At 53.9% G+C, this 27,613-nt stretch overlaps 1 protein-coding gene across 1 annotated transcript; it reads right to left on the reverse strand.

Annotated features, from left to right (window-relative positions):
* Positions 1-1,367: 1,367 nt before the first annotated feature.
* MCM2 (minichromosome maintenance complex component 2) lies at positions 1,368-21,597 on the reverse strand. The gene is made up of 16 exons (XM_003483239.5): positions 21,558-21,597; positions 20,693-20,925; positions 15,340-15,515; positions 14,989-15,249; positions 13,448-13,667; positions 13,086-13,293; positions 11,369-11,503; positions 10,950-11,141; positions 6,741-6,834; positions 5,733-5,983; positions 5,509-5,635; positions 4,946-5,058; positions 3,996-4,241; positions 2,765-2,947; positions 2,513-2,668; positions 1,368-2,124 (listed from the first exon to the last, which is right to left on the reverse strand). The coding sequence occupies exons 1-16, from the start codon at positions 21,561-21,563 to the stop codon at positions 2,014-2,016; spliced, it is 2,712 nt and encodes a 903-aa protein (XP_003483287.1). The 5' UTR covers positions 21,564-21,597; the 3' UTR covers positions 1,368-2,013.
* Positions 21,598-27,613: the final 6,016 nt, after the last annotated feature.

Raw genomic sequence — 27,613 nt, forward strand, 5'->3', positions numbered from 1 at the left:
TGTGGCACAGGGGTTAACAAATCTGACTTGGAACCATGAGGTTGCAGGTTCAATCCCTGGCCTTGCTCAGTGGGTTAAGGATCCAGCGTTGCTGTGATCTGTGGTGTCGACTGAAGACGCAGCTCAGATCCTGCGTTGCTGTGGCTCTGGCGTAGGACAGCAGCAGCTCTGATTAGAGCTCTAGCCTGGGAACCTCCATATGCTGCGGGAGCGGCCCTATAAAAGGCAAAAAAACAAAAAAAATAAAATAATAAAATCTAAAAAAATTTTTAAAAAGTCTCAGTGTATCTAATTCTACCTATATATCACATCTCCTATTATCTTTTCACTCAGTTTTTTCAGATCAATCCATTATTAAAATTTTTAATTGCTCAATCCTCATATACCAAAGGAAAAGCCTTTCCCTCCACCCCCCTACTCTGCCAGCTGTCCCCTCACGGCTCCCCTTCAGAACCAGACTTCTCAGGTTTCCCCACATATAGTTGCTACTTCCAGACCTCCCCTCTTTATCCTACTCACACTGCACTGAAACTGCTCACCAAGGTCTACCATCAAGTTCCCTGTTACCACAAACACCATATTTCAACTTAAGATGTACATTTAAAATGATTTTCCAGTATCTCTAAACTGGGATGTCTTAGGGTTGATGGCATCTAACCATAAGTGTTGGTGTTTTTGTATCAGTAGCACATAAAACAAAGGTGGCTCTTACAGCACATGGCATCTTAAGTGCAATGAAACATGGCACAGTGGACAGCTTGTCACCCCACCTGGTCTTGTCCCAAGTGACCTCAACCTTCTTGAAAGTCCTTCTGGCTGCCATCCCTGCCCCTCCCCCAGCTTCCCCCCCCCCCGCCCAACATTTGCTCACCCCAGTGTCCTTAGCTGGCTCACAAGTAGGCACTCAAGCTTCCAACAGCAGTTGCCACTCTGCTCTCAGCAGGCTGATCGATCACCCAGCCCCATGGGGACTACAACTTGGCTGTCTAGATTCAAAGTTACCTGTGAAACTGTTTCCCTCTTCATTAAAAGGAAGCTCTCCATTGTCCCTGGACCTCAACCTAGGTCTCCAGCCACAAGCTTCCAGGGAGAGGCCAGTGCAGTGCCAGAAAGAGCAGGGCTGTTCCCCAAGGCCCAGTCACCTCCAGGCCCTCTGGGTGCACCAGTATGTGTGAGCCCCCGACTCCAGATAGACACACAGACAGCAACTGCCAACTGAACTCCCCAGGAAGACCCACACCCACAGACAAAACCACTCTTCCAGGCTGACCTACACCTGCAGAAAACCAGAGGCAGGAGACAGGGCAAAAAGGGAAGTGCAGGGAGGCCTGAGGCACAATGCCAAAGATGTAAAGTTGAGACCAGTATTCAGATTTTACTCCATTTTATTAAAAACTAAAACTACAGGAAGGAGAAGTGAATGTACAAACAAGAGCATGGGGAAGTGGCCAGGCAGGAGGACAGACTACCCCACACAGGGGCCTTGCTGGGATCACCCCCACCACGAGTCATCATCCCTGACCCCAACCAACCTTCCCTCTGGCAGAAGCCAAGGTTGCAGGGCTATGTGACCAGTCAGGGTCCCCTCTGTGAAGAACCCAAATGCTGCCTCTACTCAGGAAAGCCTAGAGAACCGCAGGACCCAGTTCAGAACACACAGCAAGTAAAGTGACCTCGCTCTTCGTTCAGGCAATGGCAGCACAGGCAGCAGGACAGAGACATCATGCCAAGATTGCCTCATGAACCCCATCTCCCAGAACAGACCCTGGGTGTCCTGAACACATGCCACACCACCCCACAGAAGGAGGTTGGTGGTGGGCCACTGGCGGGCAGCTGAAAAAGCAGCTCTGGGAAAGGTGGTAACCCAGATGGCAAGAGCAGAGGAAATGAAATCACCAAGCAGGACTCGAGAGTGAGGAAACATGCAGCTGCAGGCCAGCCACACCACCTTCCCTCTAGGACTGGCTTGGTTTCCTGAGCAGACCTGCCAGCATCACACAAAAACCCCGTTGCTCAGAACTGCTGAAGGATCACCTTCCGCTTCAGATCATGGCTGAACTTGTTCATCCTGAAGAGCTCACTGTCGTAAAAGGCAGACAGATTGTGGATGTTGATCTGACGAGCCTGAAAAGAGGGGTGTGCAGTGAGCCAGGAGGACTTGCTGCCCAGCCATGGGTGGCAGGGGCTCCGTCTCCATCACGGGGAGGGTAAACAAGGCCAAGTAAGTGGCTGGAACTGGACATGGGGCTTGAAAGCTTAGTGTGGACAGCTGCCTGTGAACTTGGACAGGGGTGTGGCTGCCCTGTGCCCGGGCCCTGCAGAACGGGTGACAGTAACAGGACACCCAGTGACTGGCTGCAGGCAAGGTCGCAGTGTGCAGAACCAGGCTCAGCACAGCACACACATCCGTGAAGCGGCCCTCAGCCCTGCCTGGCCACTAAGCACAGAGGATGCTCTGCCCAGGTGACCTGCAGCCCCAGGCCGCCCAAGCTCCCTTCTGGCCACACCCTACCTTGTCCACCAAGTCCTTCTCGGGCACTTCAATAGTGTCCTGCTGGGCCCCAAAGCGGCTGCGCTGATAAGCCACCTGCTCAGCCACCAGCTGCTTCAGGATGAAGAGCAATAGCTCATTGTTGTCCCGCCGGAAGGACAGGTAGCGGGCGAAGGTCTGTGGAGAGAGGTGGAGTCAGCCAGCCCACAAGCACTCAAGGCCGCTCCAAGTAAGATTGGGTCCGGCCCCGCCCCCATGCCGTGGCGCGCCCACCTTCCGCATACTGCGCATGACGCTGAACTTCTGTGTATCCACGAAGCTCTCCAGCATCACGCGGATGGCCATGTTGACATCGTCCTCCATCACGTAGTCCCGCAGGTGGATGCGCGCGTGGGCCTCAGCCATGCGGATCATGGACTCAATGTGCCGCACTGTGATGGGGATGCTGCCTGTGGCCTGCAGAGAGGGTACCTCAGGTCTCCCCACGGAGGCACCCCAACGGAAGGGGCAGTGCTGACGCCCCATCAGGGGCTCATCGGACTGAGGGGCAGCCCCACCCTGGGCCGGGTGAGACCACACCTCCTCCACTCCTTCCCAAAGTGCCAAAAGTGCCCGGGGGACGCTGGAAGCTCACACCTGCCACTGTCCGCCCTGTCTATGCAGCTCCTGCCAGCTCACCACGTGAGTACAGAATCTACACGCCAGTGGGAGCTGGACTTGTTACTGTCCCGTACCAGGGATTGCACGGTGCAGCCCAGGGTCATGGAAAAGCTATCTCTGCTTTCAGGAAAGCCAAACTAATGCTCTGGGAAGGCCTGATGGAGTGACAGAGGAAGAGAGCCAGCAGAGGGCAGGGGGAGGGAGGAAGGGAAGGATACAGGGAAGGAGGGCGGGGGACAAAGGGAGGGGGACGGAGAGAGGGAGGAAGGAAAGAAGAATGGGGGAGAGAGGGAAGAAAAGACGGGGGTGGGAGAGGGTAGGGAAGGAGGAAGAATAGAGGAAAGGATAGAGGAATAGGGGAGGGAGAGGAAAAGATGGAGGGGGAGGGAATGGGAGGGAGAAGGGAGAGGGAGGAAGAAAGGCAAGGACAGAGAGATAGGGGAGGGAGAGAGGAAGAAAGGCAGGCAGGGAGGAAGGAAAAAGTTGCTGGTGTGGTTAGGTGGGTGAGAGGGAGCAATCTAGAGGATTCTGCGCTTCACTGTAGGCAAGCTAAGCTGCCTTTAAATTCTCTCTCCATCTTAAGTGAATCAAAACTAGCCCAGATATTCCAAAAAACTTTAAAAAACAAAAAGGAAAAAAAAAAACCTAGCTCAGATGAATGTTCATTGGGGTGAGATTTATGCAAAGTCCACATGGAATTAAATCAGTGGCCCCAGAACAAACCCCTCAGCCCTATCCTGAGACAGACAAAGGCATGTGTCCCAGAGCTTCCACCCTCCCTGGCCGCACAGATGAGGTTCTGCCACATCCTCTGTGCCCTGCCCTCCCAGCCCGAGGGCCTCACCATGGACTCTTTCCTCAGGTCACTGTACATCTTGGCCACCTTGTCCTGGTCCATCTGGTTGAGCTTCGGGTGGACCTTCTCCTTGGCGTAGATGATGTACTTCCTCAGGACCTCCTGCGGCAGGGGCTCCACGCCATACGTGTTGGGCATGGCGGGCTCTGGGGTGCCGCCCAGCCCCCCATCCTCCTTGTTGCTGGGGTGGTGTCTGACGTGGCTGCCAACCACAAAACGGGCCAGCATCTCATCCTGAGACAAGATGGAGAGCAGCAGCAGGGTAAGGCTCACTGAAAAGTGACAGTGTTACCTGACCATACCCATCCCACACCTGCTGTGTGCCAGGAGTGCCCGGGGCACAGCAGTGAGTGAGGTGCACCTCCTAGTGAGGGCTGGCGGGGAGTGTTCAAACTCCACTAAGAGAAGCAGGGTGGGATGGAGGCCTCAGGATACAGCTGAGGTCGCCAGAGCTGGGTCACGACATCAGGGAGGGCAAGAGGGGGGTGCGGTGGGGAGGAGGAGCAGGAGGAGAGGCCCCAGGGATGGTGGCCTCCCTGTCAGTGAGTTGGGAGCTACGAGCAGGCCTGTAAGTGAGGCAAGACTGTCCAAGCCCCCTGATGGAGGAGGCCGGCTTGACTATGAGATGGGGGCTGGGGATCCAGGTACCAGGGTGCAGCATATCAGGCCAGAGGAAAGAAGCTGGGATACGGGTTGTAGCAGAGGTGAGTGGATAGCCCCAGGAGCGGGTGGCAGAGTGTGGACCTACCCACCTCCCAGGTAAGTGGCTGAGGAGGGGCTGGCAAAGGAGGGAAAGCAAAGACCTCTGGAGCAGGAACAAGCATGGGAAACACACAGTCCAAGTAGCGGCCCTTCCCCAAGCCTGGCACGCCTCAGCCTGCGGATAGCACTTGAGGTCCCCAAACCCACTGCACAGTCTGGGGACATGGTCTGTGTACCTGGACTGGGTCCACTGTGTCCCTCACCACACACAGGATATCAAAGCGGGAAATGATGGGCTCTGTGAGGTCCACATTTTCTGAGAAGGTGAGCGAGGGGTCATAGCGGCCGCCTGCAACACAAAGGCAGCTCCCCATCAGGGTTCCAGCTCCCCTTTTCTTGACAGTAAAGTTCTTCCCAACTCACGCGGCTTCAGTGACAGGAGGGGGATCATGGGAGGACAGACATAGCGCCCCGGATGGGACTGCATGGGACTTTGCTGCAGCACTGCCTCCAATAGCCCAAGACCCTCAGCTGTCTCCCGCAAGTAAAAGCCAGTGACAAGATGGACAAGGGTGCCCAGGCTCTCTGATTGCTTGCTGGCTGAGATCAATCGCCCATCCCACCCAATTTAATGCACTAGGCTCTTCTCCCATCCTCTGAGAACAGGGCTCAGTGAAAAACATGGGTGTCCCAATCCTTCCACCTCACCCCACCCCCCCAGCAAGAAAAAGGGACAGGCAGTGCCTTCTGCAGTGGGGCCTCTGGGTCCAGGCTCCCTCTGGCCGTGGGGCCCATGTACCTATGGGGTTGGCAGCAGCAATGACGGTACAGCGCGCCTGCAGGGAGGTGACAATGCCGGCCTTGGAGATGGAAATGCTCTGCTGCTCCATGGCCTCGTGGATGCTGGTCCTATCCTGGTCGTTCATCTGCACAGTGGGCAGACGTGAGGATCGTGCCGGACTGTGGGCCCTCAGATGAGGCCCCAGTGCCCCCCCCCCAACGTGTTCCCTACCAAGGACCCACCTTGTCAAATTCATCGATGAGACACACTCCCCGGTCTGCCAGCACCAGGGCCCCGGCCTCCAGGGTCCACTCCCGGCTGACAGGGTGCCGCTGAACATACGCCGTGAGGCCTACGGCTGAGGCCCCCTGGCCAGTGGTGAAGATGGCTCGGCTGGACACCTTCTCGATGTACTTGAGGAACTGAGACTTGGCTGTGCCAGGATCTCCACACAGGAGCACGTTGATGTCGCCTCGCACCTTGTGCTTGCCACCTGAGGGCGGGGCAAGGCAAGAGTGGACAGGGAGAGGGGCAGAGCGAGATGCGCAGGGGCTCAGGACGAGCTGCAACAGCCCCAATTTCCCAGCCTTACTACTAAGGGCAGAGCAATATTCTCTCTAGAAAGGGAGGTTGTAACCCAGGACCAGCCATCCCATGTGTATAAAGATGCTCTTTGTGAAGTAAACACTGCAGGCTGCATACACATGTGCTCTCCAGCCAGGACAGCTGGACACGGCACTGTGGACCAGGATGCCATCACTTTAGAGGACAAGCTCCTTCTGTGGGCACCACACAAATGATGCCATGGCTGTGCTGACAAGGAACTGGGGATTTTACATAATATGGTCCCTCATACACAGATAGGGGTGCTGTGCTTGTGAACAGAAACATGCCTAAGTCATGAAGTGCTGCGTTTTCCACATCAGCACGTTTAATCTATGTGAATGGCCACACAAAGATCTGCCTGTGTCCACCCCACACCGACCAGGTGACCTGCACGGAGGGACCACGATGAGAAAGGGTAGTCAACAGTGCTTCAGCCACTCTGACATCTAACAACTCAAAATGGATGTAAAACACATGCTCATGCCCCATTTCCCCAATTAAATCTGTACTCGGAGCTTGAGCCACAGGCTGCACCCTTCTCCTTCCAATTCTGATGTCTGAGCTGTTTGCAGCTTGCCGCCATGGCCATGACCTCCTCAAGCACAGGGAACTGCTCCCACCAAGCCCCCTGCAAAGAGGCTCACCTGGGTTCTTGGGCTCCCCTCCAAACAGAGCCAGCGCTAGGCCCCGCTTGATGTCTTCATGCCCATAGATGGAAGGAGCGATGCTGGCAAAGATCTGGGGGGAAGGGAGCAGCAATGGGCACGGGGCCTGGCATACTTGCTGCCACCTGGGCCTCGTACTGGGTGGGCTCTTTCTCAGCTACAGAACTTCAAAGCCAACCAGGACCCTGGCCTGACCCCTGCACTAGGTTGTGTCACAGGACCACCCCAAGTCACCTGGCATGGGCAGAGGGTGGGCTCCAACAACACAACACAGGGAAACTGCACATGGGCTCTGCAGCCCCCAGAGCCATGTCCACAAGAGCAGCACTACCCAGTTCATGGGGATGAGAGGTCCAAGGAGGCACTTAGACCAGCCGGCTCCCTCAGGACTGTGAGCACCAAGCCCAGAGATACGCAGTAATTCACCTGGGGCGTCACTGAGACATTTCTCCACCTCTGAGTGTGAGGGGAGACAGGCAGAAGAAAGGAACCTCTCCAAGACTATAGGAATTTAAAGATAAAACCAGGAGCTCCCTGGTGGCTCAGTGGGTTAAGGATATGGAGCAGAAGTTCCGTGGTAGCACAGTCGGTTAAGGATCTGGCATTGTCATTGCAGCAGCTCAGGTAGCCCAGGTCTGACTCCCGCCATGGGGAACTTCCGCATGTCACAGACTCAGCAAAAAAAATAAATAAAAAAAATAAAACCAGAGACATCTTGCTGACAAGAAACAGCTTCCAATCCCTCTTCTCAGCCTCCAGCCCCCAACGAGGGGGCCTATAGACCCCCTGCGTCCACACTCCCCTCACAGGTCAGACTAGGAGGACCTGCACACAGGAGGTGTGGGAGCGGCCCCTCGGGTGCCCAGGAGGCAAGAAAACCAGCTCTGACTCCTACACCTGGAGCTGGGGCGGGGCCAGCACTGTGCTCTGCTCCTGTCCATCCTGCACTACTGCCGGGGAGTGGGGGTAGGGGTGGGGGTGTGACCTGCTGGCCCTTCTGGAAACAGGATCCGTGCCCCAAGGGTCCGGCCAGAAAAGCCTCCTGCCATTATTTTATGGAGTAAGTCAGGTGGGCAGGCCAGTCTTCCCAACATGTGTACCTTTACCAGCTCTTTCCTTGCCCCTAAAACTTACTGCAACGCCCCGCCAGGAGAGGCAGTCCAGCATCCAGAGGTGGGGTGGGGACCACTTGTTATTTTGAAAGCTGGTCAATGAACGGAAATGAGCACCATTGTGCTTTGCCTACAGGAGCTCCACCCAGGGTAGCCAAGTAGCAAAAAAAAAAAAAAAAGCTTCTCTGTGTCCAAGTGTCCTGAGAACTGAGGAAGGAGCTGGGATTAGAGGCAGTCCTTTTGCAACCCCTACAAGCCAATAGATGCAGCCAAGGGTCACCAGTAGCCACTAACGCCACAGAGACACGGAGATGCGATGTGCCTGGGGGAGGCGCCTAGGAAGCAGTCTGGCCATGGGTCCCACCCCAAAAGAAAACTCAACCCCAGAAATTCCCACCATGGCACACCAGGTTAAGAATCTAGTGTTGCCTCAGCTTGGATTCAATCCTTAGCCCAGAACACCCATGTCCTGCGAGGGAGGGAAGAAGGTAGGTAGGGAGGGAGGGAGGGAGGAAGGAAGAAAGGAAGGAAGGAAAACTCAATCTGAGTCTGATCAGGCCTCCAAACTACAATTTAGAAACAGGTGACAGAGCAACAGGCTCAATGAGGACAAGGTGTTGACAGCCAGACTGTGGAAACAATAGGATAAATGTGCTGGATCTTTCTCAAAAAACTGTAGGCGAAGAAAGGGGAGGATCTCTGAAGAGGTGCTCAACCAGTCAGCGTGTGACCTTACCCAGACACCGCCTCCAAGGCACTTTCCAAAAAACTAAGATTATCAGGGAACCCTGGACCCCAACTGGACATCAACACCAAGGAACAGCTAATTATTTGTTAAAGTGTGACAGTCATAACGGGTTAAGGTTTAGTAAAAATCCTTTTAGAGACAGAGACTGCTGCAGTTACAGGTACAATGCCGCATCTGAGTTTGTTTCAAAGTGATAGGTGGGGGTAGTTGCACGCACGGAGGGGGTGAGACCCACCAGGAAGATTACTCCTGAGCAAAGGGACACAGAGGACCCTATGTTCAAGGACACTATCGTGACCTGGAAACTGCTCAGTGCCAAGCGGACGGTTGGTGCCCAGTGCGTGCAATGAATCTCTTATTAAAACTTCATCCTCCCACATGTCCCTTGGAGGGGCCAAGATTGCCACCAGGCTCTGCTCTGCCCTGCCATTTCTCTCAGCAGTCTGTCTGAGAACCACAAGCCCTCACAGGATGAGGTAACGTCTCCCCTGGGACCAAGGGCAGCAACCACCTGACCAGGGGCTCAGCTCCTCCCCGAAGAGCAGCCAGGTGCCTCCCTGCTGGACCAAAGGGCAAGCATCGGCCATCACAATGCCATGCTGCTCACTGCGCCAGTGCTGACTGTGTACTCTGAGAAGGGACAGGCCAACATAGTGGCCAGTAAGAAGCATGAAATCAAATGCAGACTCATCTCCCTCCTCACTACATCTCTCCACATCACACAGGAGACAGACCACCCACTGCTGACCACAGGCAGGACTTGATCCCAGGCTCCTCACGCTCCTGAGCAAGGCTGTGCTCAGCCTCCAACTGGCCCTCCCTGCTTCTCACCAGCTCCTTCCCCTGCACCCCATCCAGCTTCCACACGTAGAGTTAACAGCTCTAACAACAGCTAGCTACAGAGAACCCGCATGTGCTTATGCATCTACTTAATCTTTACAGCAGCCCAAGGGGCCAGCTCAGCTCACCCCTGAGCTTTACACCAAAATTCCGGCCTGCACCTGGCTTCAGGTTGCCTGAGTCCCGTGAGTTCAAAACCCCAGAGGCCAAGGCTGGCAAAGACAGCGCCTGTGGGTGGCAAGCTGGGTCGGAGCAAGTTAGTCATGCTGGAGCGAGCACAGCAGTGAGTGGTGGGCACCCCGGAGGGGCCCGCATGAAAGGGCAGTGGCCACTCAGCCCATCAGTCGCTGCTAAAGACAGACTCAGGACTGAGAGAGCCTTGGGTTCTCAAGACCTAGGCGCACAGACTTTTATGTGGGAACTTCCAACCACTAAGGAATGATGACTCATTCAAACATTTAAAAAGAGAGAAAAGAGACCCACGGACCAGCTGAAAAAAACCCATCAGCAAGCTGGATGGGGCACAGGGTCACCAATTTGCAAACCTCTGTCTTAAACAGTTTGAGTGAGCCTGGCCATGTTTGGACGTCGCCTGTCATCCCTTCAATTTGTCTCCAAAATTTTAAGTCTGTCCAAGTTGCAGGTAGAAACACCCACTCTAGGGGTGGGCTCAAGGTGAGGCCAGAGCAGGCCACCGTCCCCCAGTTTCCCATTGAGAAGTGAGAACGAGGCCCAGGTTTCCAAGGACCAAGCATGTTGGTAGATCTGCAATTCCCAATCTTCCAAGGCTGGGGACATACCCGCCTCCCCGGGGTCCCCAGTCTTGGCAAACTAAGAAAAGCAGCCAACAGGGGTAGGCGGCCCGAGCTCTGGCATCACCAACAGAACAGGAAGTGGGGAGGTAAGAGGAGCAAAGGAGAGGGTGTGGTGGCAAACTTTTATGAACAGAAATAAAGCATCCTACAGCTTAGCCTTGAACAACAGCAGGGGTTTGATCCACAGGGTCCACTTACAGGCAGATTTTCAACAGTGGGTCGGGGAGGGAGGGCAACCCCTGCGCTATTCAAGGGTCTCCTTTATTTGTATTTCTGTAATGTAAACCCATCTCTCCAAGGTCAGTAAAAATGCCTTCAGTTAAGAGCAAAACCAAACCAGATCCTCCTGGGGAAACCGCTCTCCTGGGGCCTGACACCAGGGGACACCCAGACCAGACAAGCTCTTCCTACTGCTCCTCAGGTGTGCTCAGGCTTCAGCCCAGCACAAGCTGAGTCCTGACCACACCATCCTCACAGCAGGGACACAGGCCAGGAGGCCCACCCGGTGCCCTCCCCCAGAACACAGCCCTCTGAAGGAACGCATGCTGAGCTGATGCAGGAAATTAAAAGGGAGCAGCTTTCATCACCCAGGAATCAAGATGAGGTGCCAGGGCAGCCCAAGCAGTGAGCCCCAGGCACATTGACTCTAGCATAGCCCCCACCCTCCACCTGCCTTCTCCCCGATCTGCTGGTCCTTGGAGAGGCTGGTGATCATCTTCACGTCCTCATCAGTCAGCTCACCCACGGCGACCTTGTTATCTTTCTTGGCCACATGGTTGGCTAGGATGACAGTGGCAAAGACGGGGAAGCCATTGGCGGTGTTGAGGGCCCCATCGTAGTTGTTGTGGTAGATGCCAGTCAATTCCTGGGGGGGTGCCAAGGAGTCAGGAGGGTCCTCCTCCTGGGTAGCTTCACCTGCCCCTTCCTGTGGGTCCCCAGGCTACAGCCCGGGAGGCCAGCCACTGGGGGGATGCAGAAGCTGCTCTACCCCAGGGGAGGCTCAGTCCCAGGGGCCAGCGAGCTGACCTCAGCTCCACCCCCATGCTCAGGCCAACTTCCTTACAACCTGGGTCCCTGGCCCCTGGCACTTACAATCTCATCCCCTGGCTTGCAGCTGTCCACTAGATCAGCCAGGAGGATGGCGTCCTTGGAGCGAGGCAGCCGGCCAGCTGCCACCTTGCCAGGACTCTCCTGAATCCGGATGCGCTGGTAGTTCTGGTAGATGGTCTGCAAGGGACAGAGAGATGGTCACAGGGGCTCAGCCCTGCCTGGCAAAACCTGGGCTGTTCTCTGAGTACCGACTCTTTGTTGCCTGACCTGGACCACAGCCCCATAAGCACAGAGGGCAGTATAATAATAACATCTTCACCGACTAGGAACCACTGAACCAGAGGTGGCAGGAGTGAGCCACTATGACCAACTCCCTCTTGATGCCCTCCTGCGGCCAGGAGCCAGGCACATGCCACACGCCCTATAGTTCAGCCTTCATGCACGCAGATGCAGAGCCAGGTTGCCTGGGCTCCAGTCCTGACTCTGGACCAAAGCTGTGTGATCCTGGGTAAATGTCTCCCTCTCTCTGTGCCGTCACTATAGGATGGGCATGTGAACACTGAGGGCTGCCTCTGTAGGATGGGAAGGGCGGAGGCAAGTCAGAAGTGAAAAGCACTTAAACCAAGACCTGAGAGACATCAAGTTATACCAAGTGTGGGTTTACTGTCACGGGCCAGCAATGCATGCCACTGATGTCTAGCATCTCATCTACTATCCAGACAAGAGACCAGGCCGCCACCTTGCCAGGACTCTCCTGAATCCAGATGCTAAAAGCACATGCTCTAGATCAAAACGCTTGAACACTAATCTCTTGAGCCACCTCCTGGTTGGGTGACCTCAGCCAGTCACTTCATTGGCAAAATGGGATTACTAATAGCACTGCCTTGCAGGGTGTGACAAAGACCAAATAATATGCCACCCATAACCCAGGGTGTGGGCTGTCAAGCTTTTTCTGACAAGGTGGCTCCAGCTGGGGCTTCTCAGACCGTAGTGTGAAGGATTACCCAACACTCACAGCAACAAGGCAGTAGCAGGTGTGGGTGTCACCACAGGGGCTGTGGCAACTGCCCCCACAGTCCAGTCCTTCATGTACAAGGGCGTATGTTACCTGCTTGAAGTCTTAAAGCCCAGAGCCTCCCAGGTGGGCCTCATTACACAGCAAAGCAGTGTCACAGGCAGTTACAACCCCAGGGGCCCCCAGTACAAGGCCTGGAACAGGTGCCAGGAAGTCTGGACCAGAAAGCAGACACCCTGCTGAGGGGGCAGTCAGGTGCGAAGCGGGCCCCCTTTCACTAGATCTTCCCGTTTTTTAAAAAAAGCCATAAACAACAATAAAATCATCTCGTTTTAAAACATTGACTTGAGGAGTTCCTGTTGTGGCTCAGTGGAAACAAATCTGACTAGTATCCCTGAGGACACAGGTTTGATCCCTGGCCTCACTCAGTCGGTTAAGGATCCGGCGTTGCCCTGAGCTGTGGTGTAGGTCAAAGACATGACTTGGATCTGGTGTTGATGTGGCTGTGGTATAAGCCAGTGGCTACAGCTGATTCGACCCCTAGCTTGGGTACCTCCACATGCTGCGGGTACAGCCCCCAAAACAAAAATAAATAAATAAATAAAACATTGACTTGCACTCTTGAAACCACCATGTGGGCCAAACTAAACAGGCTGATAGGTTGGTGACCTGGCTCACCCCAGGGTATGACCCACACACACTTGCACCTGGGCCCCCACGCTGCAACGCCTGTCTCATGCTCACCTCTTCCATGTTGACCTCAAAGGGGCCAGCTGACTGGCACTCAGGGCAGGAGCCCGGCTTCACCTCCTGGTTCTGGGACTGGCAGAAAGGCCCCAGCACGAAGCCACACTTGTTGCAGTTGTACTTGACCATGCTGAGCTGGGGCAGGACGCCCGTGCAACTGGTCACCACCCCGCTGGTCCGGATCAGCTGGTTAAGGTGCAGCTGCCTGTGGACCCAGGCGCCATCAAGAGGCTGGACCCGCACCCGCTGGAGAGGTCGGGGCACCCATGGGAGCAGATCTGGGTAAGGACTGGCCCCCGCCACACCCGCCCACCCTGTGGACGCCCCCCCAGGGGACTAAGCCCTGGGTCTGAGCTCACCTGAGCGAACGCAGCTCCTCCACCAGGGGCAGGTGGGAGATACGCACATGGATGTGGCTGGCAATGCGGTCGTACTTGGGGTACATGGCCAGCACCACTTCCAGGGCAGCCTCGTCGAAGATCTGCAGTAGCTCTGCAGGTGCCTCGGGCAGGAAGTAAGCCAACACATGCTCCCTGGCTGCCAGGTCCTCATAGTTCACCACCAAGCTCTCTCGGTTCTCTGGAGGCAGGTGGGACAGGAGGTGAGGCTAAGTGCTAGCGGCTGGGCCAGAGGGCAGGAGGCCTGCTGAGTCCTGAGCTCTGAGGCTGAAGCCCAGCCTCACCTCTAAGTCTACTCAACTTTAGCCACATGACTCAGGTTTAAGCGACATACTCTGGGCCCCTCAGGTTCCAAATCCGCACAATGGGGGTTGAAGTTCCCAGGGAAGGAAATGGAGGAGGACAGGGAGTAAGACTCACTGCAAAGACAGAATGCCTGTGAGGGCCAGGAGAAAGTCTGTGAGTAAACTGTGTCAAGCAGAAGATAAAACAGGAGTTCACTGCTGAACTAGCAGTTGAGGATGTGGTGTTGTCACTGCTGCTGGGCCTGTTCGATCCCTCACCTGGGAATGTCCACATGCCACAAGCACAGCCACAGAAGAAAAAAATTAACATAAAAGATAAAAGAGAGTGGAGAGGATGGTGGGGAATCAAGAATCACATCCCTCCTTTTAAAATTAATTCCTTGCACATAAAAATGTGCCACTTTCTGGAGTTCCCACTGTGACTCAGTGGAAATGAATCTGACTAGTCCATGAGGATGTGGGTTTGATCCCTGGCCTCACTCAGTGGGCTAAGGATTGGTGTTGCCATGAGCTACGGTGTGGGTCGCAGACTTGGCTCAGATCTGGTGTTGCTCTGGCTGTGGTGTAGGCCAGCAGCTGCAACTCTGATTCCACCCCTTGCCTGAGAACTTCCATACGCCACGGGTATGGCCCCCCCCAAAAAAAGAAAAAGCCAAAAAAAAAGTACTCCAGATGTACAGCATAGGAAACTATATTTAGTCACCTTGGTGTACAGTAGAAAAGTGACAGAACACTGTAAACCAGCTATGACAGAAAAAATAAAAATATTTAAAAATAAATAAATCGGTACAGTGGAAAATCATCTTTTATAAAAAGTGCTCCTTTCTGATCACAGCAGTAATCCAGATTTTAATACGAAACAGCCAACTTTTTTTTCTTTTTTCCTTTTTTTGCTTCTTAGGGTTGTACTCGCAGCATATGGAGGTTCCCAGGCTAGGGGTCAAATCAGAGCTACAGCTGTCTGCATACACCACAGCAACGCCAGATCCTTAACCCACTGAGAGGGGCCAAGGAACGAACCCACAACCTCATGGTTCCTAGTTGGATTGGTCTCCACTGTGCTACAAGGGGAACTCCTGAAAACAGCCAATTTTAAGCCTGTCAAAAACAACTTCCGAGGTCGGGAAGGGGTCCCTGCCTAGTGAGCAGGACACTCGATATAGCCTGCCGCTGCACAGCAACCTCAGGCAGCCGCACCTTTGCACATGTCGCTGATGCGCTCCTTGAAGACATTGTGGCCGTGGCCGTCCACATGAGTGCGCAGGAAGTTCTTGAAGCGGTGGTGGATCTCCAGCCGCGGGCCGGCCATGCTCACCCACTCACGCACCGAGTGGCCCTTCAGGTCCTCCAGGTTCTCGATGCTCTCGATCATCTCCTCGTCCTCCTCGCCGTCCTCTGTGGCCCGCTCCACCTGGCGCCGCTTGCGGCTGGGGCGCTCCTCCTCCTCCTCATCACTGTCTGTGGGCCACAGACACGCTCAGGCTCTCTTCCCTTCGCCTCCCGCCGCCTCCCGAGGCCTCCCACGCAGAGGGCTGACGCCCGACCCACCGTACAAGAGCCCGCGGCGCATGCGGCCCAGGCCCCGGCCCGCCTCCCGGTCGCGCTGCCGCATGGCCCGCTCGGCAGCCTCCCTCTGACTGGCGGTCAGCTCCTCCACGTCCTCGTCGTCCAGCGCCAGCCCCTCCGGCTCGTAGACATCAAGCTCCGGGATGGCACGGTAGTCCCTGAAAGGCCCCAAACGGACCCTGTTAGTACGGAATCCCCAAACACACCCCACCCAAGGGAAGGCTCTGCCAATGGACTCATATAAGGGAGCACCACTCAGTCTCCCAAAGGGCATTCTGGCGCCTGCTGCGACTCAGTGAACTCTGAGGATGCTGTGCTAGGTGAACTGAGCCAGTAAGAGAAGCACAAATCCTTGACTCTGGTTTGGGAAAAAAGTCTTTCAGATACTGGTGACGGTTACAGAACAGCGTGAGGGACTTAATGCCAGTGAACTTACACTTAAGGATGGCTAAGGCAGGACATTTTACCCATGTGCCTTCTTTCACAATAAGAAAAGGGAGCTCTGAGTTCCCGTCGTGGTGCAGTGGTTAACGAATCCGACTAGGAACCATGAGGTTGCGGGTTCGGTTCCTGCCCTTGCTCAGTGGGTTAACAATTCGGTGTTGCCGTGAGCTGCGGTGTAGGTTGCAGACGCAGCTCGGATCCCGAGTTGCTGTGGCTCTGGCGTAGGCCAGTGGCTACAGCTCCAATAAGATCCCTAGCTTGGGAACCTCCATATGCCGCGGGAGCGGCCCAAAGAAATAGCAAAAAGACAAAAAAAAAAAGAAAAGGGAGCTCCGGAGTTCCCGTCGTGGTGCAGTGGTTAACGAATCCAACAAGGAGCCATGAGGTTGCGGGTTTGATCCCCGCCCTTGCTCAGCGGGTTAAGGATGCGGCATTGCCATGAGCTGTGGTGTAGGTCACACACGCAGCTCAGATTCCGAGTTGCTTTGGCTGTGGCTGTGGCCGGCAGCTACAGCTCCGATTAGACCCCTAGTCTGGGAACCTCCATATGCAGCAGGAGCGGCCCTAGAAAAGGCAAAAATACAAAAAAATAAAGAAAGAAAGAAAGAAAAGGGAGCTCTGAGCACCAGTAAGAGAAAGGAACCAGAGAACCCACAAAACCTTCCATCATCAGAAGGGCCTCCAGAGCACCAACCCACCTCCCCGACAGGGAGGCACTCTCCCTGCACCGTCCCTGACAGTGCCACCTAGAACCCTGGACCTGGGAGGTCCACAGCTTCAGCCCAGCCAGCCTCTCCAGGCCATCCATGGCTCAAGCCTCCAGCCACTCCAAGACCTTCCATGTAACCACCGGTCAGATATATGAAGGACTGATGCTCAACAAGACACCCCCCAGAACAAACACTGCCCCCACCACAATTCAGCGAGGCAGACACCCCACCCCTAGAGAGATGAGGAAACTGAAGACTGGGGTGGGGGTGGGGGGCAGTGTATGTGATTTTCACCAATGTTCATTCAACAGAGCTGGGCATCAAAAGACGGTCCAAGAGCAGATGGCCAGCTGGTTCCAACACCACTCTGGCCCATGACAATCCTCACAAATTCTCTTTCTCCGAGAATGTGGTGATTTGGAGAACTTTGTTTTTTCTGTCAAACTCTATCAAGCAACACCTAAAACAAAGAATCACACACTGCTGATGCCAGAGTACATTTCTGGGCTCAGGGCTTCCAAAATCCAAGTTCTTTTTTTTTTTTTTTTGTCTTTTCACCATTTTTTGGGCTGCTTCTGCGGCATATGGAGGTTCCCAGACTAGGGGTCTAATCGGAGCCGTAGCCACCAGCCTACACCGGAGCCTCAGCAACACGGGATCCGAGCCGCATCTGCAACCTACACCACAGCTCATGGCAATGCCGGATCATTAACCCACTGAGCAAGGCCAGGGATCGAACCCGAAACCTCATGGTTCTTAGTCGGATTCGTTAACCACTGAGCCACAATGGGAACTCCCAAAATCCAAGTTCTTAAGTGCTCTCAGGAAAAAATTATCTGTCTGACCCTTTAAGAATTTCAAGTCATGTGAAATGCCCTCAGCAAAATTCTAAGTGGTCCATTTAAAAAAAAAATTGATATATTAGACTTTAGCAAAATTAAAAAATTTTGAGTCTCAAAAAGTACCTTTCTAGGAGTTCCTGTCGTGGTTAACGGACCCGACCAGCATCCATGAGGACATGGGTTCAATCCCTGGCCTCACTCAGTGGGTTAAGGATCTGGCGTTGCCATGAACTGTGGTGTAGGTCCAAGATGCGGCTCGGATCCTGAGTTGCTGTGGCTGTGGTCTAGGCCAGTGGCTACAGCTCCGATTTGACCCCTAGCCTGGGAACCTCCATATGCCATGGGTGTGGCCCTAGAAAGACACAAAAAAAAAAAAGTAACTTTAAAAAAATAAATAAATAAAGACAAGCCACAGACTGAGGAGAAAATACTTGCAAATCACATATCTGATAAAAGCCTTGTATTGAGAGTAATCTTAATGGCTTACTAATAAAAAGTCAAGGAATTCCCACTATGGCTCAATGTGTTTAGAACCTGACATAGTTCCCAAGAGGATGTGGGTTCCATCCCTGGCCTCGATCAGTGGATTAAGGATCCGGTGTTGCCATGAGTGGCAGCGTACGTAGGTCACAGATGCAGCTCACTTCTGGTGTTGCTGTGGCTGTGGTGTAGACCAGCAGCTGCAGCTCTGATTCAACCCCTAGCCCAGGAGCTTCCATATGCCATGCAGGTATGGCTGTGAAAATGATAAATAAAAAAAAAAAAAAGCAAGAAATCCAGTTTAAAAATGGGCAAAAGGGAGTTCCCTGATAGCTCAGCAGGTTAAGGACCCAGTGTTGTCACCGAGACTATGGCCAAAAAAAGGGGGCAAGCATCTGAAAGACATCTCTCCAAAGAAACACAAACGAATGGCCAATAAATACAAGAAGAAGTGCTCAACATCACCAATCATCAGAGAAATGCAAATCAAAACCCCAGTGAGAATTCCCATCATGGCTCAACGAAAATGAGCCTGACCAGTATCTAATATCCATGAGGACACAGGTTCGATCCCTGGCCTTGCTCAGTGGGTTAAGGAGCCAGCGTTGCAGTGAGCTGTGGTGTAGGCTGCAGATGAAGCTTGGATCTGGCGTCACTGCAGCTGTGGCATAGGCTGGCAGCTACAGCTCCTATTTGACCCTTAGCCTGGGAACCTCCATATGCCTCAGGAGTGCTCCCCCCCCCAGGCAATAAAAACCCAACCCAGTGAGGTGCCACCTCACATCCACAAGAGTGGCTGTTAACAACCAGAAAATAACAGATGTCGGCGAAAATGTGGAGAAATCATAAACGCATACACCACTCCTGGGAAGATAAAACAGTGCAGCTGCTTTGGAAAACAGTCTGGCAGTTCCTTGAAAAACTAAGAGTTATCACATGACACAGCAATTACATTCCTAGGAATTAGAATTGTATTCCAAGAGAATTTTTTATGTTCACATAAAAAATTCATAGCAGCGGGAGTTCCCGTCGTGGCTCAGTGGTTAATGAATCCGACTAGGAACCATGAGGTTGCGGGTTCAATCCCTGCCCTTGTTCAGTGAGTTAATGATCCAGCGTTGCCGTGACCTGTGGTGTAGGTCACAGACGCGGCTCGGATCCAGCGTTGCTGTGGCTCTGGCGTAGGCTGGCAGCTACAGCTCCGATTAGACCCCTAGCCTGGGAACTTCCATATGCCGCAGGAGTGGCCCAAGAAATGGCAAAAAGACAAAAAAAAAAAAAAAAAAATTCATAGCAGCAATATTCATAACAGCTAAAAATTGGGAAGAACCAAATATCTATCGATTGATGAATGGTGGGGTTCTCCACACAATGGAAAGTTACTCAGCCATGAAAAGGGATTAAGAACTGACATGTGCTCCCATATGGATGGAGCCTGAAAGTCACAGTAAATAAAAGCTTGTCACAAAAGGACACATGTGTTACACAACTCCAGTTATAAGAAATGGCCAGAACTGGCAAATCCAGAGAAACAGAAAGATTACAGGTTGCCTGGGAATAGGGAAAGGAACAGGATTAACTATAAACAGGCACAAAGGGTCTCAATGAGGTGATGGGAATGTTCTAAAACCAGATTGTGTTCAGGGGTGCACAACTCAGGACATTTACTAAGATTTATCGAATTATATTCTCATAAAGGTGAACTTCATACTACGTAAATTATAGCGCTGCAAAGTTACTTTTAAAGAAGCCACAAAACCAGAGTTCCCTGGTGGCCTAGCAGTTAAGGGTTATATATTGTCACTGCTGTGACTCAGGTTCCATCCCTTGTATGCCACAGCCAAAAAGATCAAACCTGAACAAAACCAAAGAAACAAACAAGCCACAAAACCAAAAATCTAACTGGGCCCAGCTAGTCCTCAGATACCTCTCACCAGTGGTCCTTGCAAGGGAAGGGAAGGAAAAGAGAAGCAGAGAGGGGTGCACTCTCAAGTGGCAGCTGGGATGGGCATCCTGCCTTAACAACCCCACAGTGCACAACAGGGAAGCTGCTTAGGGCTGACTTGTCCAGACGCCTCACTCCTTCCAGTCGGGCCAGTGTTGCACACCTAGGCTCCTCATCTGGGATGATGGAGCCTAAAGCAAACATGCAAATGGTCCAGATGAAGGTGCCTCTGATGCCCCCAAGGGGCACTCCCCTGGAAATGAGGGATGGCCTGAAAAGTACTCTCATACACACCAAGTTTAGAACTCCTGAGTCAGAGCTAAAAGGGCCCCCAAGCAGAATCTCAGAGGCTCAGATAATCCTACTGCTCATGCACAGACCAGATCCTGGTTGTAAACACAGGTAAAGCAGCAGTGGACTTTAATCCAGCTCACTCACACAGCTTTACCCCAGTCTCAGCATTAAGCCTCGAAAAGCTTTAGTACACCGTTTGTATGTTTACTGATAACTGGGAGTACAGCGCCTGGTACGGATCAGGCACAATAAATTTTGATGAATTCAACCTAAATATTAATAAATCAGCCCCCCCACCTCCCCACAGTTTCTTTGAAGTTGCAAACTCTTAGCTGCCTGCTTCCTGTCCTTCCTAGTCGAGGCCCCCATGTGACCTCAGATAAGGGATCCCTTGTGCCCCCTGGAGTGCACATCTCATGAAACTGGGGCTTACCCAGGCTTAGGGTCTAGTCTAAGTCAGACACAGCAAGTTACATGGACGTACACTGTGGCTCAATGAACCTATCTGCCTCTCCCAGACCCTGGGCCAAGATGTGGTCAAAGGGAAGGAGGCTTCCCGGGGGTCCAGACACAGCAGACCCCCTGCAAAATTCTGTTGAGAACTTTCTTGAACGCAGTACCTCTCCATGCCATCTCCGATAAGCTCCTCTCCATCCTCTTCCTCCTCCTCCAAGGGTCCCTCCGTGCCGAGCAGTCCCTCTGACTCATCCTCAAAAGGAGGAAGGTCTCGGCCAGGGCTGGAGGTCAGGGCATCCGTGCGCCTAGAGCTTCGCCCAGGGCTGGAGGTGAGAGGATCACTGCCTCGGCGACGCGGGGCAGGGCTGGACGCCACCGTGAAGGACTCAGATGATTCCTGCAAGAGGAGATGGGTTGGAGGTGGTGAGGACCAACCAGCTTCCTGTACCCTGGCCCTCCTCACCAAGAGGGCCTTCTTCTCCATAGTGACCCTGTCCTCCAACACTACAAACCCATCCAGCCTTAAGACTTAACACTTGCCATTCCCTCGGCCTGGAACTTTCTCTGAGCCAATGGCTTCTCCACGCGGCGACCAACTCAAGGACCCCTTCCTAAAACACCTCATCTTTCACCTGATCCTGTTTACCAAAGACTCCTCCCCCAGCACGCTTTCCCACCCATCTAAGCACCCAGTGCACCAGAAGCTGCCGTGGGAGACGGATAACGAGTGCGGCCACCTCAAAGGTCTGAAACTCAGATTGCTGGAGGGCCAGGCAGTAGACAAGACTGCGGACAAAAACCAGTACGATAAGGAGGGCCCGAGAGAGCTGGCTGGGCCGGGGCGCGGGATCCCAAGTGCGGGCCCGCAGTACCAGCAGACCCGCGCCACGGGAGTAGCGGGAGAATTAACTCCGCGCCTAGCCTGGGGCAACCGCAAGCGGAGAGCAGACCAGGCCGGGAGCGAGAGGCGCGCTCCGCACTCCCGCCCGGGAGAAAGGCAGACCCTGCGCCGCGCCGCGCCACGCTCACCGCCATTGCAGCACCGCACTCGGCTCCGCCGGGAACAACCAGTTTTCGCGCGAAAAGTGGCCCACGTGACCGCAACGCCCGGGAAAGCGTCTGGAGGAGCACTACGTCATGACGTCAACGTCCATTTTCGTCAAGGCGGAGCTCGGGGGCGGGCCCGAGAGTTGGGCCCCGCCCACGCCCACCCTGCGCTCTGGGCTGAGGAACCAGCTCAGCTGTAGGAGCTTCAGCTGTTTCCGGCTGTCTAGGGTGAGTGGCAAGAAGCCCCACCTGCCAGCTTCGTGACTTCGGTCGCCCTGTGGCTTGGCTCCTTTGTGGCCTGTGTTACAGACGAGGCAACGGAGGCTCAGAGGCTTGTTTTCTGAGGTCTTTTTACTGTGTATGTCAACTTCTCCGGAAGCTCAGGCTGAATCCTTCAACCACCGAAAGGCCTGGGTTTGCAGGAGGCCACGTGTGATGTTCTGATGGGGGTTATCCTCCCAAGGGAGCCAGGATGCTGGGCGAGGGGTGTCCGGGTAGAAAAAACCTCGTGGACAGAGATGTGGAGAGCACAGCGCCATGGGGATCTGCAAGCAGTTCCCTGGTTCCAGTTAAAAAGCTTGTGATGCTGGGACAGGATTTGAGGTTGGAGAGCCCAAGTCACAAAAGATGGCCAAGTCTTTCTAGGAAGCTGGAGCGCTCTGAGAGCAGAAAAGAGCCACAGAAGGAGTTGAGCAGGGTGGGAAGAGGACTCAGTGGGGGTTTTAGGAGAATTCCTCAGGCTGCCGCCAGGGTAGGGGTGGGGTGGGGGGTTTTACATCCACAGAGTCAAGCAAGGGGTGGCTGGAAAATTTTTACATTTATTTTCCAGAATTTCCCTTTGTGGTGCAGCGGAAACGCATCCAACTAGGAACCATGAGGTTGAGGGTTTGATCCCTGGCCTCGCTGATTGGGTTAAGGATCCGGTGATGCTGTGGGCTGTGGTGTAGGTCACAGATGTGGCTTAGATCTGGCATTGCTATGGCTGGTGTGTAGGCCAGTGGCTACAGCTCTGATTGGACCTGGAAACCTCCATATGCCACAGGTGTGGCCCTAAAAAAAGATCAAAAAATTTTTTTTCCAGAAAGTTTCAAAAATCAAAGCTTGATGTGTATGCACGTAACAGTTTACATAGTATTTATAGTGTGTTTATCCCTATTTGCATAATATTTACATTATATTGGGTAGTATAAGTAGTCTATAAATGGCAGTATACAGGAGGATATTCCAAGGTTATATGGAAATACCAGCCATTTTGTATAAGGGACTTGAGCAACCTTGAATTTTGGTGTCTGCACGTAGCTTGAGGTCAATCCCCCAAGGATACAGAGGGAAGATTGTGCTGTGATTCTTCCTCCAGGTCAGGAAGCTAGGGCTAGGGCAGGTGAGCAGACAGGAATGGATCTCAGCTCTCTTGCCAGGCACTTTTGTGTGCTGGGCAACTCTCTGGATGGGACCCAGGGTAGGGGCAGAAATGAGGATAAGGAGTGGGCATTCAGGAGATGGAGTCTATTGGTTGAGGCCAGCAGAAGGGAGGCACCCCAGATGACAGCAGATTCTGGCTTAGGAGACTAGGTGGGTGATGGTGCCGCCTGAGATGGGGAATGCAGGAGGAGGACAAGTTAGTTTGAGAGGAAAGAGGATGCGCTTGGGAGTTCCCGTCGTGGCTCAGCAGTAATGAATCTGACTAGTATCCATGAGGATGCAGGTTCCATCTCTGTCCTTGCTCAGTGGGTTAAGGATCCGGTGTTGCCATGAGCTGTGGTGTAGGTCACAGACACAGCTCGGATCCCACATTGCTGTGACTGTGGTGTAGGCCTGCAGCTAAAGCTCCAAGTCGACCCTGGCCTGGGAACTTCCATATGCCACAGGTATAGCCCTAAAAAGCAAAAAAAAAAAAAGAAAAAAAAAAGAAAAAAAGGAAAAGGAAGGAAGGAAAGGAAGGAAGGAAGGATGTGCTTGCTTCTGGCTATGTTGAGCATGGATCCTGGTGGAGATAACCAGGAGGCCACTAGATATTCAGGTCTGAGGCTCTTGAGGGCCTTTGAGCTGAGCTGCATTTGCCATGGGAGGGGAGTGGATGGATAATCCAGAGAGTGAGTGAAGCAAGAGGAGACAGTGGCCCAGGCTAGGGACTCAGGAAACCCTAACAGTTAAGGAAACTGACAAAGGGAGTTTGGCAGGAGCTAGGAGCCTGAGAGCTGCTGAGGGAGAAGCCAGAGAAGAGATGGTTCATGACACTGCATGCAGCAAACAATCCTGGAATCTGGCAGCTTAAAACAACTACCTTGTCTGCAGATCTGGAAGTGGGCATGGCTTGGCTGGGTGTCTCTGACTCCTGGCCCCTTGGCTGAGCCCAACCATTTGTATCTATTATTTGGGCTCCCACTGCTATCAAGGAGCCCAGTTCTGCAGCAGCATGTCCTCCAGTCAGCCATGCCTGGTGAGTATCACCACCAGCCTGGCCAGGGCAAGGACAGAACCTGGGAGTCAGACCTTTATAGGTTAAACCATGCTTCCTTCCTTCTTTTCTGTCTTTTTAGGGCCATGCCTGAGGCATATGGAAGTTCCCAGGTTAGGGGTCAAATTGGAGCTGTAGCTGCCACAACCACAACCACAGCAATGTGGGATCTGAGCTGAGTCTGTGACCTACATGACAGCTCACAGCAATGCCGGATCCTTAACCCACTGGGTGAGGCCAGGGATGGAAGCCTGTCCTCTTGAATACTAGTCGGATTTGTTACCACTGAGCCATGACTCCTGAACACCTTTCACAGAAGTTCACTGATGTCATGCTCTGTCCTGTGTGTGGGGTGTGTGTGTGTGTTTGCTGCAGTGAGGAAGCACTCTGCCCTGAAGGGAGGGGGCAAAATTAGGCATCCTTGTTACTCCCCAAATAAACCTGTGTGTAGGGCCCATAGTCAGAGTACAAAATGCAGAACTGTGCAATAGTCAGAGCAGACTCCCCCCACCCTGCCCCAAAGAGTTTGTACTGTCTCAAAAAACAAAAATGGAGGGCAGTGATTCGGCCTAGTCGCCAGTGCTCCATTTCTCCTCCTTCCTGGCACAGGTGGCAGGAAAGTTTCCTGCCCCTGCAGGTCAGAAGTGGCTCATGACTTGTTTTTGCCAATTTAAGTGAGCAGGGGGGCGATGCATGTAACCTCCTGGCAGAAATTGTAGGAGCTGCCCATTCAGGAAGGCAGGTGTCCGCATAGAGCACAGCCTTTCTTGGCTGATACAGAAACTGCATGCTGACAGAGGTCCAGGCAGGGAAAGTCCAGATGGTCACAAGGTGGTGGCTTCCTCATCTTCTGCTGGGTAAGAACAGGAGCTAGGTGAAGGCCAGAGCCCAGTCTCATTCCTGCCCAGCTGTGAAGGTGGGGTGTGTATCTTGGGTTTGCTGTGATAAGCGGGTGCCTACAATTTGCACCAGGCACTGAGTCAGCCTCAGGATGATCAGAGAATGTGATAAGCATGGTTCTGTGCTCCTAACACTGACATTCTCTTGGCAGGGGGAGCAAATAATGAGCTAGGAAGTGACTACATGAATATAATCATAGGAGAGAGATTGTGCTGGTGTAAACAGACAGGATATGGGGTTCCCTGAGAAAGAGAACCAGGCACACTCTCTTGACATAAGAGAAGCCATTTTGGGGCGTTCCCTTGTGGAGCAGTAGGTTAAGGATCTGGCATGGTCACTGGAGCTGCTCAGGTCGCTGCTGTGGCTTGGCTTCAATCCCTGGCCTTGGAACTTCCACATGCTGCAGGGGTGGCCAAAAAACCCAGAGACTGTTTTTTGCCCTTAGTTATTTTGAGATCTAAGTCTGGTCACAGAGCTTGCCCTCAGTAGTTAGTGATCTTAAAGCAACAAAACACAGAAACAAACTGTTACCAGGCAAGAAAGTAATAAGAAAGTTCCCACTATGGCTCAGCAGTTAATGAATGTGACTAGCATCCATGAGGACACAGTTTCAATCCCTAGCCTTGCTCAGTGGGTTAAGGATCCAGCGTTGCCATGAGCTGTGGTGTAGGTTGCAGACGTGGCTCGGATTCTGTGTTGCTCTGGCTGTGGTGTAAGCCAGCAGCTGCAGCTCCAATTTGACCCCTAGTCTGGGAACCTCCATATGCCACAAGTGTGGCCCTAAAAAAGCCAAAAAAAAAGTAACAATAGCAAGATAATAGGTCAGTTGCAAAAATTCCTGTTCTGATTCAATAGTAAAAATTAGCCTGAAGCGCTCAACCCAACAGATTAACTGGAGCCTAAAAAATTGAGGTGTTGACTAATGTTGACTTTTTTGGACACTTGTGACTTCAGTCAACTAAAGCCTGGACCGCCCAAGCCCTTCAGGAGTATTCACGTTCCCTTAGCTTAAAGTTTCAAGTTTGCTGTCTGGGGAGGCAGGCTTTGGGAAGGATCCCTGACGTTCTCCTTACTTGCTGCAAGTAATAAGTTCCTCCTTCTCCAGCTCTTTGCCTTGGTGGTGTGCTTCCACTCAACACCCACCAAGAGGCAAACCCAGTTTTTGGGTAACACTGAGAAGGAAATAAAAGGGCTCCGTGACAGAGACTGGACAGCTACTTTGGCTAGGGTGTCAAGGATGTGTGTGTGTGTGTGTGGGGGGGGGGTCATGTGACAGGAGCCAGGCAAGTAAGGACAGGTGCAGACCCACAGGCAGGAACAAGTTAGGTGTATTCAAGGAAGAGAAACAGGGACCAGGGGGCTTGAGCACTGAGTGAGGAGCGGTGGGAGGGATGAGGACACAGAGGCAGGATGGGCCAGAGCATGCAAAGCCCTGGGAAAAAGAAGAGTGGGCACAGCAGAGACGCAGGAGGGCAAGAACCGGCAATTCTAGAAAGCTCCCCGGGGGGGAGGCTGCCTGAAGAGGTATTATAGGTGAGAGCAGGTGGGTTACACCAGGGGTCTGGGTTTTGTCACTTCCTGGTCCTGAGGCTTCAGGTAAGTACTTAACGTCTCAGCTTCCGGTAGTTCTCTGTGAAACGCGACTAATAACAGCCGCCTTGCAGGATGGCGCGGGCCGTGGCCGCGTGGGCAAGTGCGCGGGGACGCGACGGGTTCGCGCAGGGGTTGTCCCCCTGGACCAGAGGTCACCAGGCCGAAGGCTGCTGTGGAGGCTCATCCCCAGACGGTCGGCGCCGACGGCGGAAGGGACGACGCAGGGGCGAACCGCTGCGGACTGGACCCCTTGCGTCTCAGTCGGCTGCGTCCCTAGCCTGGGCCGTCCACCCACCCCTTTCCGGGCGCGACTCAGCCGCTTCCAGTCTCTGTACGACCCGAGCTCTGTCTCTTTAAGAGGTCGGCGGTATGCCCCGCCCCCCAAGGATCTGATTGGCTACTCTCTCTGCGTTCGACTTCTTTTTGGCATAGCCCCATTCCCATAGGCCGCTGCGGGTTGGGGGCGGGCCTGCGTGTCGCAAGTAGGGACGGTGGCTGTTTTGCAGTTTTGGCGGAACGAAAAGGACGCGCCTGCCTTCCGTGTCGCCGCTGCCGCGAAGGGCCGCACAGAGTCAGGCCGGATCACATCTCCCTCCCTGCCCGCCGGGTCTGCGGGAACCGGCCACCCGCGCCTCTTGCGCGACGCTCCCCGACGCGGCCCCAGCGCCGGAGACCGAGTCCCGCGGCCTTGCGGGGTCCGTGCCCGGCGGCAGATGGGCGGCCGGGGCCTCAGGTAAGGAGGGGACCCCTCTCCTGCTCCAGCCGCTGGAGCCTATCCTGGGGCCTCCGACCTGCCTGCCCGCTCCTGTCGCCGGGAGCGACCGTTCCGCCCAGAGGCAGGCTGGGGGCGCAGAGGACTGAGGTCCTCGGTCCCTGGGGAGGCCGGGCTTGTGGACTCTGCGCTCGAGTCTGTGCGGGCTGTGCGGAAAGACGTTTCTGCGAGTGGCCCGAGTCCCATCTGCGGGCCGCCTCCGGCTCCGCAGGGCCCGAGAGAACAGGGGTGCACTGGACCGGGGGAATGATCAGCCCCCGCCCTGCAGTAGGGACGGGGTTAGGGGGCCTCTCAGAAGGGCTTGGCCGCACGCCT

This window comes from Sus scrofa, chromosome 13, assembly GCF_054392235.1.
Source record: "Sus scrofa isolate SSC_HxYL_T2T_F1_AM1 chromosome 13, Sscrofa_HxYL_maternal_Yorkshire_Landrace_v2.0, whole genome shotgun sequence".
Classification (NCBI taxonomy): Eukaryota; Metazoa; Chordata; class Mammalia; order Artiodactyla; family Suidae; genus Sus; species Sus scrofa.

Excerpts from the sequence above, each read along its gene's own strand:
- MCM2 (XM_003483239.5), bottom strand. Across the intron at positions 5,636-5,732 it reads TCATCGATGAATTTGACAAG|ATGAACGACCAGGATAGGAC; the intron begins GTGGGTCCTTGG and ends CCCACTGTGCAG. Across the intron at positions 5,059-5,508 it reads TGCTGCTGCCAACCCCATAG|GCGGCCGCTATGACCCCTCG; the intron begins GTACATGGGCCC and ends TTTGTGTTGCAG.